We start from the raw sequence: 12912 nt of genomic DNA, 5'->3' as shown, positions 1-12912 counted from the left end.
AGCGGCCACTCGCTGCGGAGGAGGTGCAGGAGCTGGCGGAGGAGATGATTGCTGAAGCTGTGGTAGTAACTGCTGTAGCATAACGGTCAGTTGAGACAGCTGTTGGCCTTGTTGCGCTATCTGTTGTGACTGCTGGGCGACCACCGTGGTGAGGTCAGCGACAACTGGCAGAGGAACTTCAGCGGGATCCATGGCCGGATCTACTGTCACGATGCCGGCTGGCAGGAGGTGGATCCTCTGTGCCAGAGAGGGATGGCGAGGACCGTGCTAGTGGACCGGTTCTAAGTCACTACTGGTTTTCACCAGAGCCCGCCGCAAAGCGGGATGGTCTTGCTGCGGCGGTAGTGACCAGGTCGTATCCACTAGCAACGGCTCACCTCTCTGGCTGCTGAAGATAGGCGCGGTACAAGGGAGTAGACAGAAGCAAGGTCGGACGTAGCAGAAGGTCGGGGCAGGCAGCAAGGATCGTAGTCAGGGGCAACGGCAGGAGGTCTGGAACACAGGCTAGGAACACACAAGGAAACGCTTTCACTGGCACGATGGCAACAAGATCCGGCAAGGAAGTGCAGGGGAAGTGAGGTGATATAGGGAAGTGCACAGGTGATCAGACTAATTGGAACCACTGCGCCAATCAGCGGCGCAGTGGCCCTTTAAATCGCAAAGACCCGGCGCGCGCGCGCCCTAAGGAGCGGGGCCGCGCGCGCCGGGACAGGACCGACGGGGAGCGAGTCAGGTACGGGAGCCGGGGTGCGCATCGCGAGCGGGCGCTACCCGCATCGCGAATCGCATCCCGGCTGGAGGCGGTATCGCAGCGCCCCGGGTCAGTGGATCTGACCGGAGCGCTGCAGTGAGGAGAGTGTAGCGAGCGCTCCGGGGAGGAGCGGGGACCCGGAGCGCTCGGCGTAACACCCAGACTGCCCCCCGAAAGAAGGTCATTGTGATACCTAAACATATGTAGGGGCTGGAACATTTTTATTCTAGCCTTGCTGAGCACTTTACCTTACATCGCAGTTTGATGCCTTTTGAGCATCTATGTTTAGCCTCCTCATACCCTCGGCACTTCATTTCTACCATCTATGGTTTGTTTCTGACTTCCAGATCGGAACCCCTTCCGACCTTTTGTCGTGCTTGGGAATCCAAGTTGGGCAAATCTTTTCCTCTTGGACTTGGTGTTTCTTCCTGACTCATAAAGCTGTAATTGCTACGCAATCTCAGGAGACAAGTTATAAGATTTTGTCTCGATGGTACCGGGTGCCGACGACACTTCATCATTGGTACCCTTTTCTACCGAGCTCTTGTTGGTGTTGTGGTGGTGACGAGGGTTCGATGACGCATATCTGGTGGAGTTGCCCCAAACTGTTGCCTTTTTGTCAGTCAGTGCTTCGGGTTATTCAGGATGTGACGGGGGTTCAGGTTCCTTTTAGTCCTGAGGTTGCCCTGCTCTATATGTTTCCCATGGCACAAACGAAATACAAGAAGTCCCTTGCACAACTCCTCCTCCAAGCCGCTAAAACAATTATCCCCCAGCGGTGGAAATGTCCTGACCCTCCTTCCTCTAGTAATGGTTTGCAGGAGCTGCTCATAACAAACAAATGGAGGAACTTCTGACCGTTCATCCCGCGGATGTCTCCAGGTTTGGTGCAACCTGGCTTCCGTGGTCAGCTTTCTGTTCTTCCCCTAGATGCCGACTTCTGTGTTGAGGTCCCTTTGTCCCACACAAGTGGTCCGCCAGGATTTGCTCTGCCTTCCCTGGTGCGTTTGCTTTGGATTTCGTGTCTTGTCAGCCTCTGCTTCAGCTGCGTTCTTTTGTTGTGTGTCTACTTGTTTTTTTCTGCTGTGTCTCTCTTTCTTTTTGTTCCCTTCTCGTCTTTACTGAGTTTATTTCTTCCATCTTCTTTTTGTGTTTCTGTATTCTGAGGAACGTTCTAGTCTACTACATACGGTTGGCTAATTATATTTAGCCTCCCCTATCTTGACGTATGGCCCACCCTTACTCCTTGCCTACCCTGATATTTTCTACTGTTTTCTTTGCATCTATGTCCTGGCATGTGGGAGGCCTATCCATCCTTCTAAGTTCTCGGACTTATCATTGTATTAGTATATCGGTTACATTGTTTTTGCATTATGTTTCTATGTTTTTACTGACCCACTCTATGTGTAGGCCTTACAAGGCTGTTGTTTTTATCGTATTGCTTGATAATTTATGTCTATGCAATCTCTGGGTCTGTTCAATAAATCCCTTTTGAATTTGAAAAAATATATAGAGTAGTTAAGAGTAGCCAGGATTAGTCCAGTGATGCAAAAAGCAAAATCATCTGTTGTTGCAGTATGTTGTAATACCTTTTTTATTGGACTAACAAGATTTTGTAGAGACAAGCTTTCGGGATTCATAGTTACATAGTTAGTACGGTCGAAAAAAGACATATGTCCATCAAGTTCAACCAGGGAATTAAGGGGTAGGGGTGTGGCGCGATATTGGGGAAGGGATGGGATTTTATATTTCTTCATAAGCATTAATGTTATTTTGTTCCAGGAATGTATCTAATCCTGTTTTAAAGCTGTTAATTGTTCCTGCTGTGACCAATTCCTGAGGTAGACCGTTCCATAAATTCACAGTCCTCACGGTAAAGAAGGCGTGTCGCCCCTTGAGACTAAACTTTTTCTTCTCCAGACGGAGGGAGTGCCCCCTCGTCCTTTGGGGGGGTTTAACCTGGAACAGTTTTTCTCCATATTTTTTGTATGGGCCATTAATTATACTTATATACGTTTATCATATCCCCCCTTAAACGTCTCTTCTCAAGACTAAACAATTGTAACTCCTTTAATCGCTCCTCATAGCTAAGATGATCCATGCCCCATATTAGTTTAGTCGCGCGTCTCTGCACCCTTTCCAACTCCGCAGTGTCCCTTTTATGGACAGGTGCCCAAAACTGAACAGCATGCTTATGACTTGATAAAGGGAGGAATCCTGAAAGCTTGTCTCTACAAAATCTTGTTAGTCCAATAAAAAAGGTATAACAAGATACTGCAACTACCAAAAAAATAAATATATATATATATATATATATATATATATATATATATATATAACATTGTATAATATTATATGTAATTTTGTTATATTACTATTGTCATCAAATTTTATTAGAAACTGCAGGATGTAAAATGTAACAATTTGACAAAAAGTTAACAACTATTTAGGGGATATTGGGGAAGATTCATCAAAACCTGTGCAGAGGAAAAGTTGACCAGTTGTCCAACCAGATTGCTTCTTTCATATTTGAAAGACCCTCTAAAAAAATGAAAGAAGCAATCTGATTGGTTGCTATCGGTAACTGGTCAATTTTTCCTCAGCACAGGTCTTGATGAATCTCCACCAATATCCCTAGGGATAATTGGGGGAGATTTATCAAAACCTGTGCTTAGGAAAAGTTGACCACTTGCCCATAGCAACCAATCAGATCGCTTCTTTCATTTTTCAGATGCCTTTTCAAAATAAAAGAAGCGATCTGATTGGTTGCTGTGGACAACTGGGCAACTTTTCCTCTACACAGGTTTTGATAAATTTCCCCTAATATTTCTGCCTGCAACCATCCAATGTGCTAAGTCATATTATAATGAACATTATATATTCTGATGATCTCTCTTATAATTGCTGAGAAACTGACTAGGATATCACATTGATTATCACAATTAAGAAAGTACTAATGTTTCTAATCCCTACTAAATATCTTTCAGGTTGATTTTAAATATAAATCTTCTTTTATTACTGAATATGGAGGTACTTTTTACTGGGGATGCTATTCTGGGGACTGCGGTTATGAGATAAATCATTTCTATCAACCTGTGGATAACAGAACCTTGTACCCCAGCCGCTGGTACCAATATGAAGGTCATGTAAGGAGACGTGTGGACAACGATAAACCCTTCCGACTCTTGTAAGATCTGTGGAGGAAATGGGGTACATTTCTTTTCTGTCTGCAATATGATTTCCAATGCTGACTTTCTACTTTACTTTACTCAGCGCTATGCAAGTGTTAGGTTAGTGACCCACTCTGACTAGGTGGCCTTGACATGGCGAGTGGGCTTGTACTTTTTGATCAAAATGTATACTACCAACCTGTTAGTTTTTGAAATTATGCTGAAAAGCAAGTAGATCAACATACAAATTGTGGATGTGCGGCTATGTTTCTGTTTCTCTATTTTTGTTTTACATTTCTACTTTACTGCTAGAAACGAGATAGGCAGGTTTACACCTAACAGTGGCAGACACAATAAGTTGAATACATTGATGTTTTTGCCTCTCTACAAGGTTAAAGGGGTACTCAGGCCCTAAGACATCATATCCCCTATCCAAAGGATAGGGGATAAGAATTCTGACCGCGGAGGGTCCCGCAGCTGGGGACCCCCGCAATCCTGCATTCGGCACCCACCTCTTTGAGATGCACGCCGTGCTGCCAGCTCACAAACTGCCGGGTGCCGACCACGGGGCCGGACTATAGTGACATCACGACTACTCCCCCGTGTGATGTCACGCCCTGACCCCACTATGCAAGTCTATGGGAGGGGGCGTGATGGCCGTCACGCCCCCTCCCATAGACTTGCGAAGCGGGGGCGGGGTGTGATGTCACACGGGGGCGGAGTCGTAATACCATACTCCGGCCCCGTGGTCGGCACCCGGCAGTTTGTGAGCTGGCAGCACAGCGTGCATCTCAAAGAGGTGGGTGCTGAATGCAAGATTGCGGGGGTCTCTAGCGGCGGGACCCCCGTGGTCAGACATCTTATCCCCTATCCATTGGATAGGGGATAAGATGTCTTAGGGCCCGAGTACCCCCTTTATTATATAATGACTGGATGATAGCTCTACTGTACTGTTGGAGAGTAGATAGACAGGATTACACCTCTTAGAGCTTTCATATAAGCTGATGTTGCTTACCACACTAAAGGGTGAAGTTATAATTTCTGGATCATAGCTCTACCACTGCTGCTGGAGACTTGATAGCCAAGATTGTAGGTCACAATAAGCTGGTGTTCTCTGTCTTTCTACTTAATGCAGTTACAATGACTGGCTAATATCTCTACTTTTTTTTGCTGGAGACTAGATAGGAAGGATTATGCCATTGAAAGTAGCAGACACAATAAATCTGTTCCCACCTCCATTGTGAAGTTATTAATGATGTAATAAAAGATTTTCTGTGCTGCTGTAAAATAGGCAGGATTATACCACAGTAACAGAAGTTGGTGATTATACTCCGGGATAACGTTTTAAAAAGTGTATCATGGCATATTGTGCTGCTGGAGATCAGATAAGCAGGATTACATCACTGACAATAGTGGATAGGATCCTGAATATACATATTTTAGTTCAGAAGGGGAGTGAGAGACATTTTATACAGTTCCTATTGCCACTTTCTGTTCTTAGGGAGCTGTGTCTGACTGTGCGATAGCCTAGTACTATTTTAGATATAACATGATATACTTCTGTATTATTTAATTATGTTAATTGCAAATAGTTATCATCATTTTTATTTATGTCTCATCAGGGAAAGTAGTTGTTGTTGGGTTCCAAATAATCGTTATGAAGGTGGGTGGCAACTGAGCACCTCTGTGGATTTAGGAACCAGATCTGATACTCAGATGCCTAACAGCTCACCTGTGACTACTATCATGCCCATTATAAGGTACAGCATCATCCAGCTGCCACAAAAAAGGCACATAACATAATATATTTACTCTCTAAAGCTAATGTTCATTTAATATGTCTTTCAATTTTAGTTACTATGATAAAAGCATTTTTTTCTTAAATGTTTTTAAGGATTCCTCAGAATTGTGCAACCACCATTACATTATTAGGACATGACCCAGATGGAGACCTCGTGTCATGCCGACATGGATATTACTATGGAGAGTGCTCATTTTGTTCCCGGGACTTTCAAATAGATCATGTAAGATGCTAAATTTGTTAAACACCTACCCTCAGTGTGGTCAAGAGATTATAAAATGGAGTCATTGTCAGGTAGCAAAGCCTTATCCCAGTCATAGCTAAAATTAGATGTCAAATTTGTCATCCTAATCCAAATTATCATAAAGTAATCTGGAGTTTAAATTAGCACTATCAGATTCAAAAACTTTTTATATGTTGTACATCTTGGCAAAATAATAACTTTTCTAATATACTTCATAAGAAAATTGTATTTCATTTTTATAGAAATCATGGCTTATAAAATCATGGCTTTGTCCAAGCTGAAGCACAGGCATGGACTAAGTCCAGTAAGTGAGGGTGGGCTAGCACTCCTCTGTGCTCTCTCCTGTCTGATAGGACAGGAGAGAGCACAGAGGAGTACTATCAGACAGGAGAGAGCACAGAGGAATACTATCAGACAGGAGAGAGCACAGAGGAGTCCTATCAGACAGGAGAGAACACAGAGGAGTCCTATCAGACAGGAGAGGGCACAGAGGAGTACTATCAGACAGGAGAAAGCACAGAGGAGTACTATCAGACAGGAGAGAGCACAAAGGAGTACTATCAGACAGGAGAGAGCACAGAGGAGTACTATCAGACAGGAGAGAGCCCAGAGGAGTCCTCTCAGAAAGGGAAGCCCCATACCTCTTGACAAAGCTACATAGTAGCGAAACATGTCGGGGGCGGGGGGGAGGGGGCTGAGTAGGGTGTTTTAACTATATCAGAGCAGTTTCTGGAGTAAGCAGAGTGTGAGCTGCTGGCACACTCAGCGACAGAGATCAACAAATAATCTCAGTAAGAGAGATACTACAAGACATTAGATCAAAACCAAGGAATACTGCTCTGATACTTTTTAAATGTGTGGTTTATCTCTGATTAGTTTCTATTAAAGTATATGCATTATAGTTGGTATATGGGGAATTAGGGTACTATTGGATAAGGGGTAATCTATTGGAAAAGTGCTCAGACAGGAGAGAGCACAGAGGAGTCCTATCAGACAGGAGAGAGCACAGAGGAGTACTATCAGACAGGAGAGAGCACAGAGGAGTACTATCAGACAGGAGAGAGCCTAGAGGAGTGCTCTCAGACAGGAGAGAGCACAGAGGAGTCCTATCAGACAGGAGAGAGCACAGTGGAGTACTATCAGACAGGAGAGAGAACAGAAGAGTACTATCAGACAGGAGAGAGCACAGAGGAGTGCTATCAGACAGGAGAGAGCACAGAGGAGTGCTATCAGACAGGAGAGAGCATAGAGGAGTCCTATCAGACAGGAGAGGGCACAGAGGAGTACTATCAGACAGGAGAGAGCCCAGAGGAGTGCTCTCAGACAGGAGAGAGCACAGAGGAGTACTATGAGACAGGAGAGAGCATAGAGGAGTCCTATCAGACAGGAGAGGGCACAGAGGAGTACTATCAGACAGGAGAGAGCCCAGAGGAGTGCTCTCAGACAGGAGAGAGCACAGAGGAGTCCTATCAGACAGGAGAGAGCACAGAGGAGTGCTATCAGACAGGAGAGAGAACAGAAGAGTTCTATCAGACAGGAGAGAGCACAGAGGAGTACTATCAGACAGGAGAGAGCATGGAGGAGTCCTATCAGACAGGAGAGAGCACAAAGGAGTCCTATTAGACAGGAGAGAGCACAGAAGAGTTCTATCAGACAGGAGAGAGCACAGAGGAGTACAATCAGACAGGAGAGAGCACAGAGGAGTACTATCAGACAGGAGAGTGCACAGAGGAGTCCTATCAGACAGGAGAGAGCACAGAGGAGTACTATCAGACAGGAGAGAGAACAGCGGAGTACTATCAGACAGGAGAGAGCACAGAGGAGTGCTATCAGACAGGAGAGAGCACAGGGGAATACTATCAGACAGGAGAGAGCACAGAGGAGTGCTATCAGACAGGAGAGAGCACAGAGGAGTATTATCAGATAAGAGAGAGCACAGAGGAGTCCTTTCAGACAGGAGAGGGCACGGAGGAGTACTATCAGACAGGAGAGAGCACAGAGGAGTACTATCAGACAGGAGAGAACACAGAGGCATTATGCCCCCTCCCATAGACTGACCCAGCACCTACTACAACAGCACCTTCATATTTACCTCCTGCTGTGCCGTTACCTGCCTGCGGGAGGTCCCGTTACTGTCCCGGTGCCGCTCCAATACTCAAGTCTGCCGGGGTGAGGTGTAAGTCAAGTCTCTTCCCTCCGAGGACTGCAGTAAAGCACACGTTAATTTTCTAACTTTGATTCAAATAGATGACAAAATTATAAAATTTATCCCCTGACCCTGACCAAACAATAAAGACATAATATAATGCAAGATCCTCCCAAAAAATATATTGTTTCTCATACAATTTCCAGGAATAAATTTGCAAACAAGCATGCCACAGGCATGCCCATGTACCTGAGTCTTGTCTATACCACTGATTCAAAAACCTGAAAGGGTTATGTGAGAGTATGAATTCAAGGGACTCTCACAAATTCTAAGAATTCTCTCCTTGGCTATGTTGATTAGGACCTCCTTCACAGCCCAGACCACTTCAGATAGGTGTAGAGGCTGTCCTCATCAATAGTGCCAAGTCTGCACTCCCTATGCTACGGAATATCAATCCCAGAGACAATGGGCAATTGTCAAAAAAACATTGCTGCTATGCATACACCCCCGGATAGTACATACAACATTATGGTTACCGGTGGGGCTGATGTATTTAGCCAGCACTGGCCAGATTACGTATTTGAGGAGCCATGTTTTCTTCTTGCCTGATGCACCTGTTTGTTCTGTCTGCCAGTGCAGCGATTAAGACTGGAAAATACTGTCTATTCATTCTTCCTTGCTATAACTACACTTTTGTATATTGCTAAATTAAATAAAATGAAATAGAAACAGAGACACAAAATGCAGTGTGAACCTAGCCATAGCACACAAGACAATAACTGCACAAAAGATAACTCTTAGAATGTCATAAGCCTAGCTGCCGTGGGTGGTAAAAATTTTTAGCCCCTTAAAGTGGTTTTCATTCTAAGATTTTATACCAGCCATAATTGAAGGAGGGGAAGGAGGGAAGCCTTGTTTATGCAGTTTAGGCAGCTCTTTTAAAAACGCTCTACACAGCCATCCCTCAACATGTTTCACCACAGCTGTGACTTTGGAGGTAGCATCCTTAGTACGCTACCCATTGACAAAGCCACAGCTGTGGTGAAACATGTATCCACCCACGTGAAATCACTTTTAAACCATTCCACATTTAAAATCCCCCATACGTTAATTAATACCACATGATCAAGTATATTATTTTGATTGTATTTTTTCTGCAATTGTTATTTTTATTATTGTTGTATTGCTGTTCGCATGAGTGATCAAGGTGTGATGCCCCTCCTGGTCATGTTCATTATTGATCTGGAATCCCATCAAACTGAGTACATAAATCCAGGTAGAGAAATTGTCTTGTGTTTTGATGAAGGGCTTAACTGGAGCCCTGAAAGGTGTAAAGTGCTACCTGTTCATATGCCTGGATTTTAGTGGAATTGTGAGACACTTGAATTAATGCTTTCTGTTTCTATCTAATGATAAATATGAAGTATCCAGGTCTGTGGAGTCATCCAACTCTTTGTAGATAGATAGATAGATAGATAGATAGATAGATACAAATGAGAAAATTACAGCAGCACACTGCTAGCACAAAGCACAAAGAAATATATGAAATATGATATTCTATATTGCTATAGTATAAATTAAGGTTCTTAGCTTATTATTTGGCCGAATAGCATGTACCATCCCACCCCATATGTACAATACAGAAAAAGGTAGAAGTTGTCCAGCACATACTGATACACAACTAGTGCATGGACCCAGCCTCAGCAGTGTGCCCCTGTATGCAGAGTCTATGCAATAGTTGTACGCTGCTCAAAAAAATTAAGGGAACACTAAAATAACACATCCTAGATCTGAATGAATGAACTAATGGTATGAAACACTTTCATCTTTACATAGTTTAATGTGCTGACAACAAAATCACACAACAAGTGGAAAACCACACTACAGGCTGATCCAACTTTGATGTAATGTCCTTAAAACAAGTCAAAATGAGGCTCAGTAGTGTGTGTGGCCTCCCCGTGCCTGTATGACCTCCCTACAATGCCTTGGCATGCTTCTGATGAGCATGGACAGTCTGTGGACACTCTGTGGTGCAACATGGTGTTGTTGGATGGAGCGAGACATGATGTCCCAGATCTGCTCAATCAGATTCAGGTCTGGGGAATGGGCAAGCCAGTCCATAGCATCAATGCCTTCCTTTCCACATGAGGTCTGGCATTGTTTTGCATTAGGAGGAACCCAGAGCCAACTGCCCCAGCATATGGTCTCACAAGGGGTCTGAGGATCTCATGCCTAATGGCAGTTAGGCTACCTCTGGCAAGCACATGGAGGGCTGTGCGCCCCCCCCCCCCCCCCAAAGAAATGCCACCCCACACCATTACTGACCCACCACCAAACCGGTCATGCTGAAGAATGTTGCAGGCAGCATAACATTCTCCACGGCATCTCTAGACTCTGTCACGTCTGTCACATGTGCTCAGTGTGAACCTGCTTTGATCTTTGAAGAGCACAGGGCGCCAGTGGCAAATTTGCCAATCTTGGTGTTCTCAGGCAAATGCCAAACATCCTGCACGGTGTTGGGCTGTAAGCACAACCCCCACCTGTGGACGTTGGGCCTTCATACCACCCTCATGGAGTCTGTTTCTGATTGTTTGAGTGGACACATTCACATTTCTGGCCTGCTGGAGGTCATTTTGCAGGGCTCTGGCAATGCTCCTCCTTGCACTCCTTGGAGGTAGCGGTCCTGCTGCTGTTGCCTTCTTACGGCCTCCATGTCTCCTGATGTACTGGCCGGTCTTCTAATAGCACCTCCATGCTCTGGACACTATGCTGACAGACACAGCAAACCTTCTTGTCACAGCACGCATTAATGTGCCATCCTGGATGGGCTGAACTACCTGAGCCATTTGTGTGGGTTGTAGACTCCGTCTCATGCTACCACTAGAGTGAAAGCACCGCCAGCATTCAAAAGTGACCAAAACATCAGCCAGGAAGCATAGGAACTGAAAGTGGTCTGTGGTCACCACCTGCAGAACCACTCCTTTATTGAGGGATGTCTTGCTAATTGCCTATAATTTTCACCTGTTGTCTGTTCCATTTGCACAAAAGCATGTGAAATTGATTGTCAATCAGTGTTGCTTCTTGAGGGGACAGTTTCATTTCACAGAAGTGGGATTGACTTGGAGTTACATTGTGTTGTTTAAGTGTTCCCTTTATATTTTTTTGAGCAGTGTATATCAGTATGTGCTGGACAAATTTTACATTTCTCTAGAAAGATAAATAAATAGATAGATACAATCTAAAATATACTGTATTATGTGACATACATATTCTTTATTTTAGAACAAATGTACCATATCTATTCCATCACGAATAAACACTGGATCCTATGTAGTGGAATTAATACTTGAAGACTTTCCAAAGAACAACATTTACCTCACATACAATGATGGTACAAGAGTTTTCAAATACAGACCCTTAAATCGTAAAAGTCGAGAACTACCAGAGGATTACCAAAAATATTACTGGTATGATACTACATTATCAGAAACTGTTAATGAAGATACTTTGTTTATAACAGAATTGGTCACAGAATTAGAGCCAGCTACTGATTTTACCGCAGAAACGACTACTGCGGCAGAGAGCTCAACTTTTACAGAACCTTCTTCAGACAGTGAAACCGCTCACCATTATTATACTTCACAAGAAAGCACTGTGGAGTCTGCCAATATACAAGAGTACATTACCAGTGAAGCCCTAGAAGAACTTCAGCCTACCTCACATTATGAAGATGTAACAGCACTTGTCACCCCCAGTGAACCTACAGAAACTCAGACTCCTCAAGTTCTGACTACCCTACATTATTCTACTATGGACAAAGAAACTCTTCCAGAAGCTCAGACTACCCTTGATTATTATACTACGGACACAGAAACTCCAGGCATTCAATATACCCTACAATATGACACTACTGAGTCTGATGTAACATATCCAGATGATGCAACTACACTAGCTGTGACTGATCCTTTTACAGCTATGAGAGAGACTACGCAACACATTTTGACCGAGGCTGTGACATTTCCATATGAAACAACAGAATGGGATTTTTACCCAACTTCAGATTCATATATTTACATGGATTCCCTGAGCAGAATTTCTCTGCAGTTTTTAGTGGAAGGTAAGAATAATGTCTCATGCACACAACTTGTGTGGTAGCATTTTGTAGCATATGTGTCCATATAATTTTATGGGCCTAGACTATACCTCTGTGTTTCATTGAGTAATTTTCAGCTAGAAGCAGGTGAGAGTAAATATGATTCCAAATGGAAGCACCATACAGCAGAATACAAAGTGTCTGGATTCATAAGTTTGATCTTTTTGTTGGCCAACACATTAGAGAAATGTTGGCCAAACCTTGTGATTTTGTCAGAACCAGCCAACCATCTAATGTGTTGCCAGATATGATGGGAGAGAAGGATTAGACATGTTGGAATTTAACTGCTTGATCCCTTTGTTCTTGGAAAATAAGCTGGAGGCGAAGAGTCTGGTAGTGGCTTTATCTCTTCTCATCCTTGAGAATACATGTTCACAGAGATAGCTAGCTGTTCACTGAATGAGCGTTTAGCCATAAGCTGTACTATGTGAAGTTGCAGTAATAATTTTGAAATGTCGGACTGAAGTCCTAGCCTTAAAACCCCATAAACTATATATAATGACATCTCTTTAAGCCAAACACCCAAAATTACATGGACAACAAGGTCTTCTAGAGGGTTGGTCTTCATATAAAAGAAAACAAATATACATAGTACAGCATGTAGAAACATTGTGGCATTCAAATACAAATACAGTAGCTGTATCTTC

The 12912-nt window shown here is 43.8% G+C and overlaps 1 protein-coding gene across 1 annotated transcript in view; it reads left to right on the top strand.

The window, feature by feature from the left end:
• The window catches only part of LOC130276750 (uncharacterized), a 138053-nt gene that overhangs the window by 89595 nt on the left and 35546 nt on the right, over window positions 1-12912 (top strand). Inside the window, exons 3-6 of the mRNA XM_056526576.1 lie at window positions 3739-3938; window positions 5544-5681; window positions 5816-5945; window positions 11395-12229. Of these exons, the coding sequence (XP_056382551.1) occupies window positions 5638-5681; window positions 5816-5945; window positions 11395-12229 (1009 nt within the window). The 5' untranslated portion in view covers window positions 3739-3938; window positions 5544-5637. The remainder of the gene's footprint in view (window positions 1-3738; window positions 3939-5543; window positions 5682-5815; window positions 5946-11394; window positions 12230-12912) is intronic.

Source organism: Hyla sarda, chromosome 6 (assembly GCF_029499605.1).
Source record: "Hyla sarda isolate aHylSar1 chromosome 6, aHylSar1.hap1, whole genome shotgun sequence".
NCBI lineage: Eukaryota > Metazoa > Chordata > Amphibia > Anura > Hylidae > Hyla > Hyla sarda.
The sequence above is the reverse complement of the archived record's forward strand: the minus strand, read 5'-3'. Positions and strand labels throughout refer to the sequence as shown.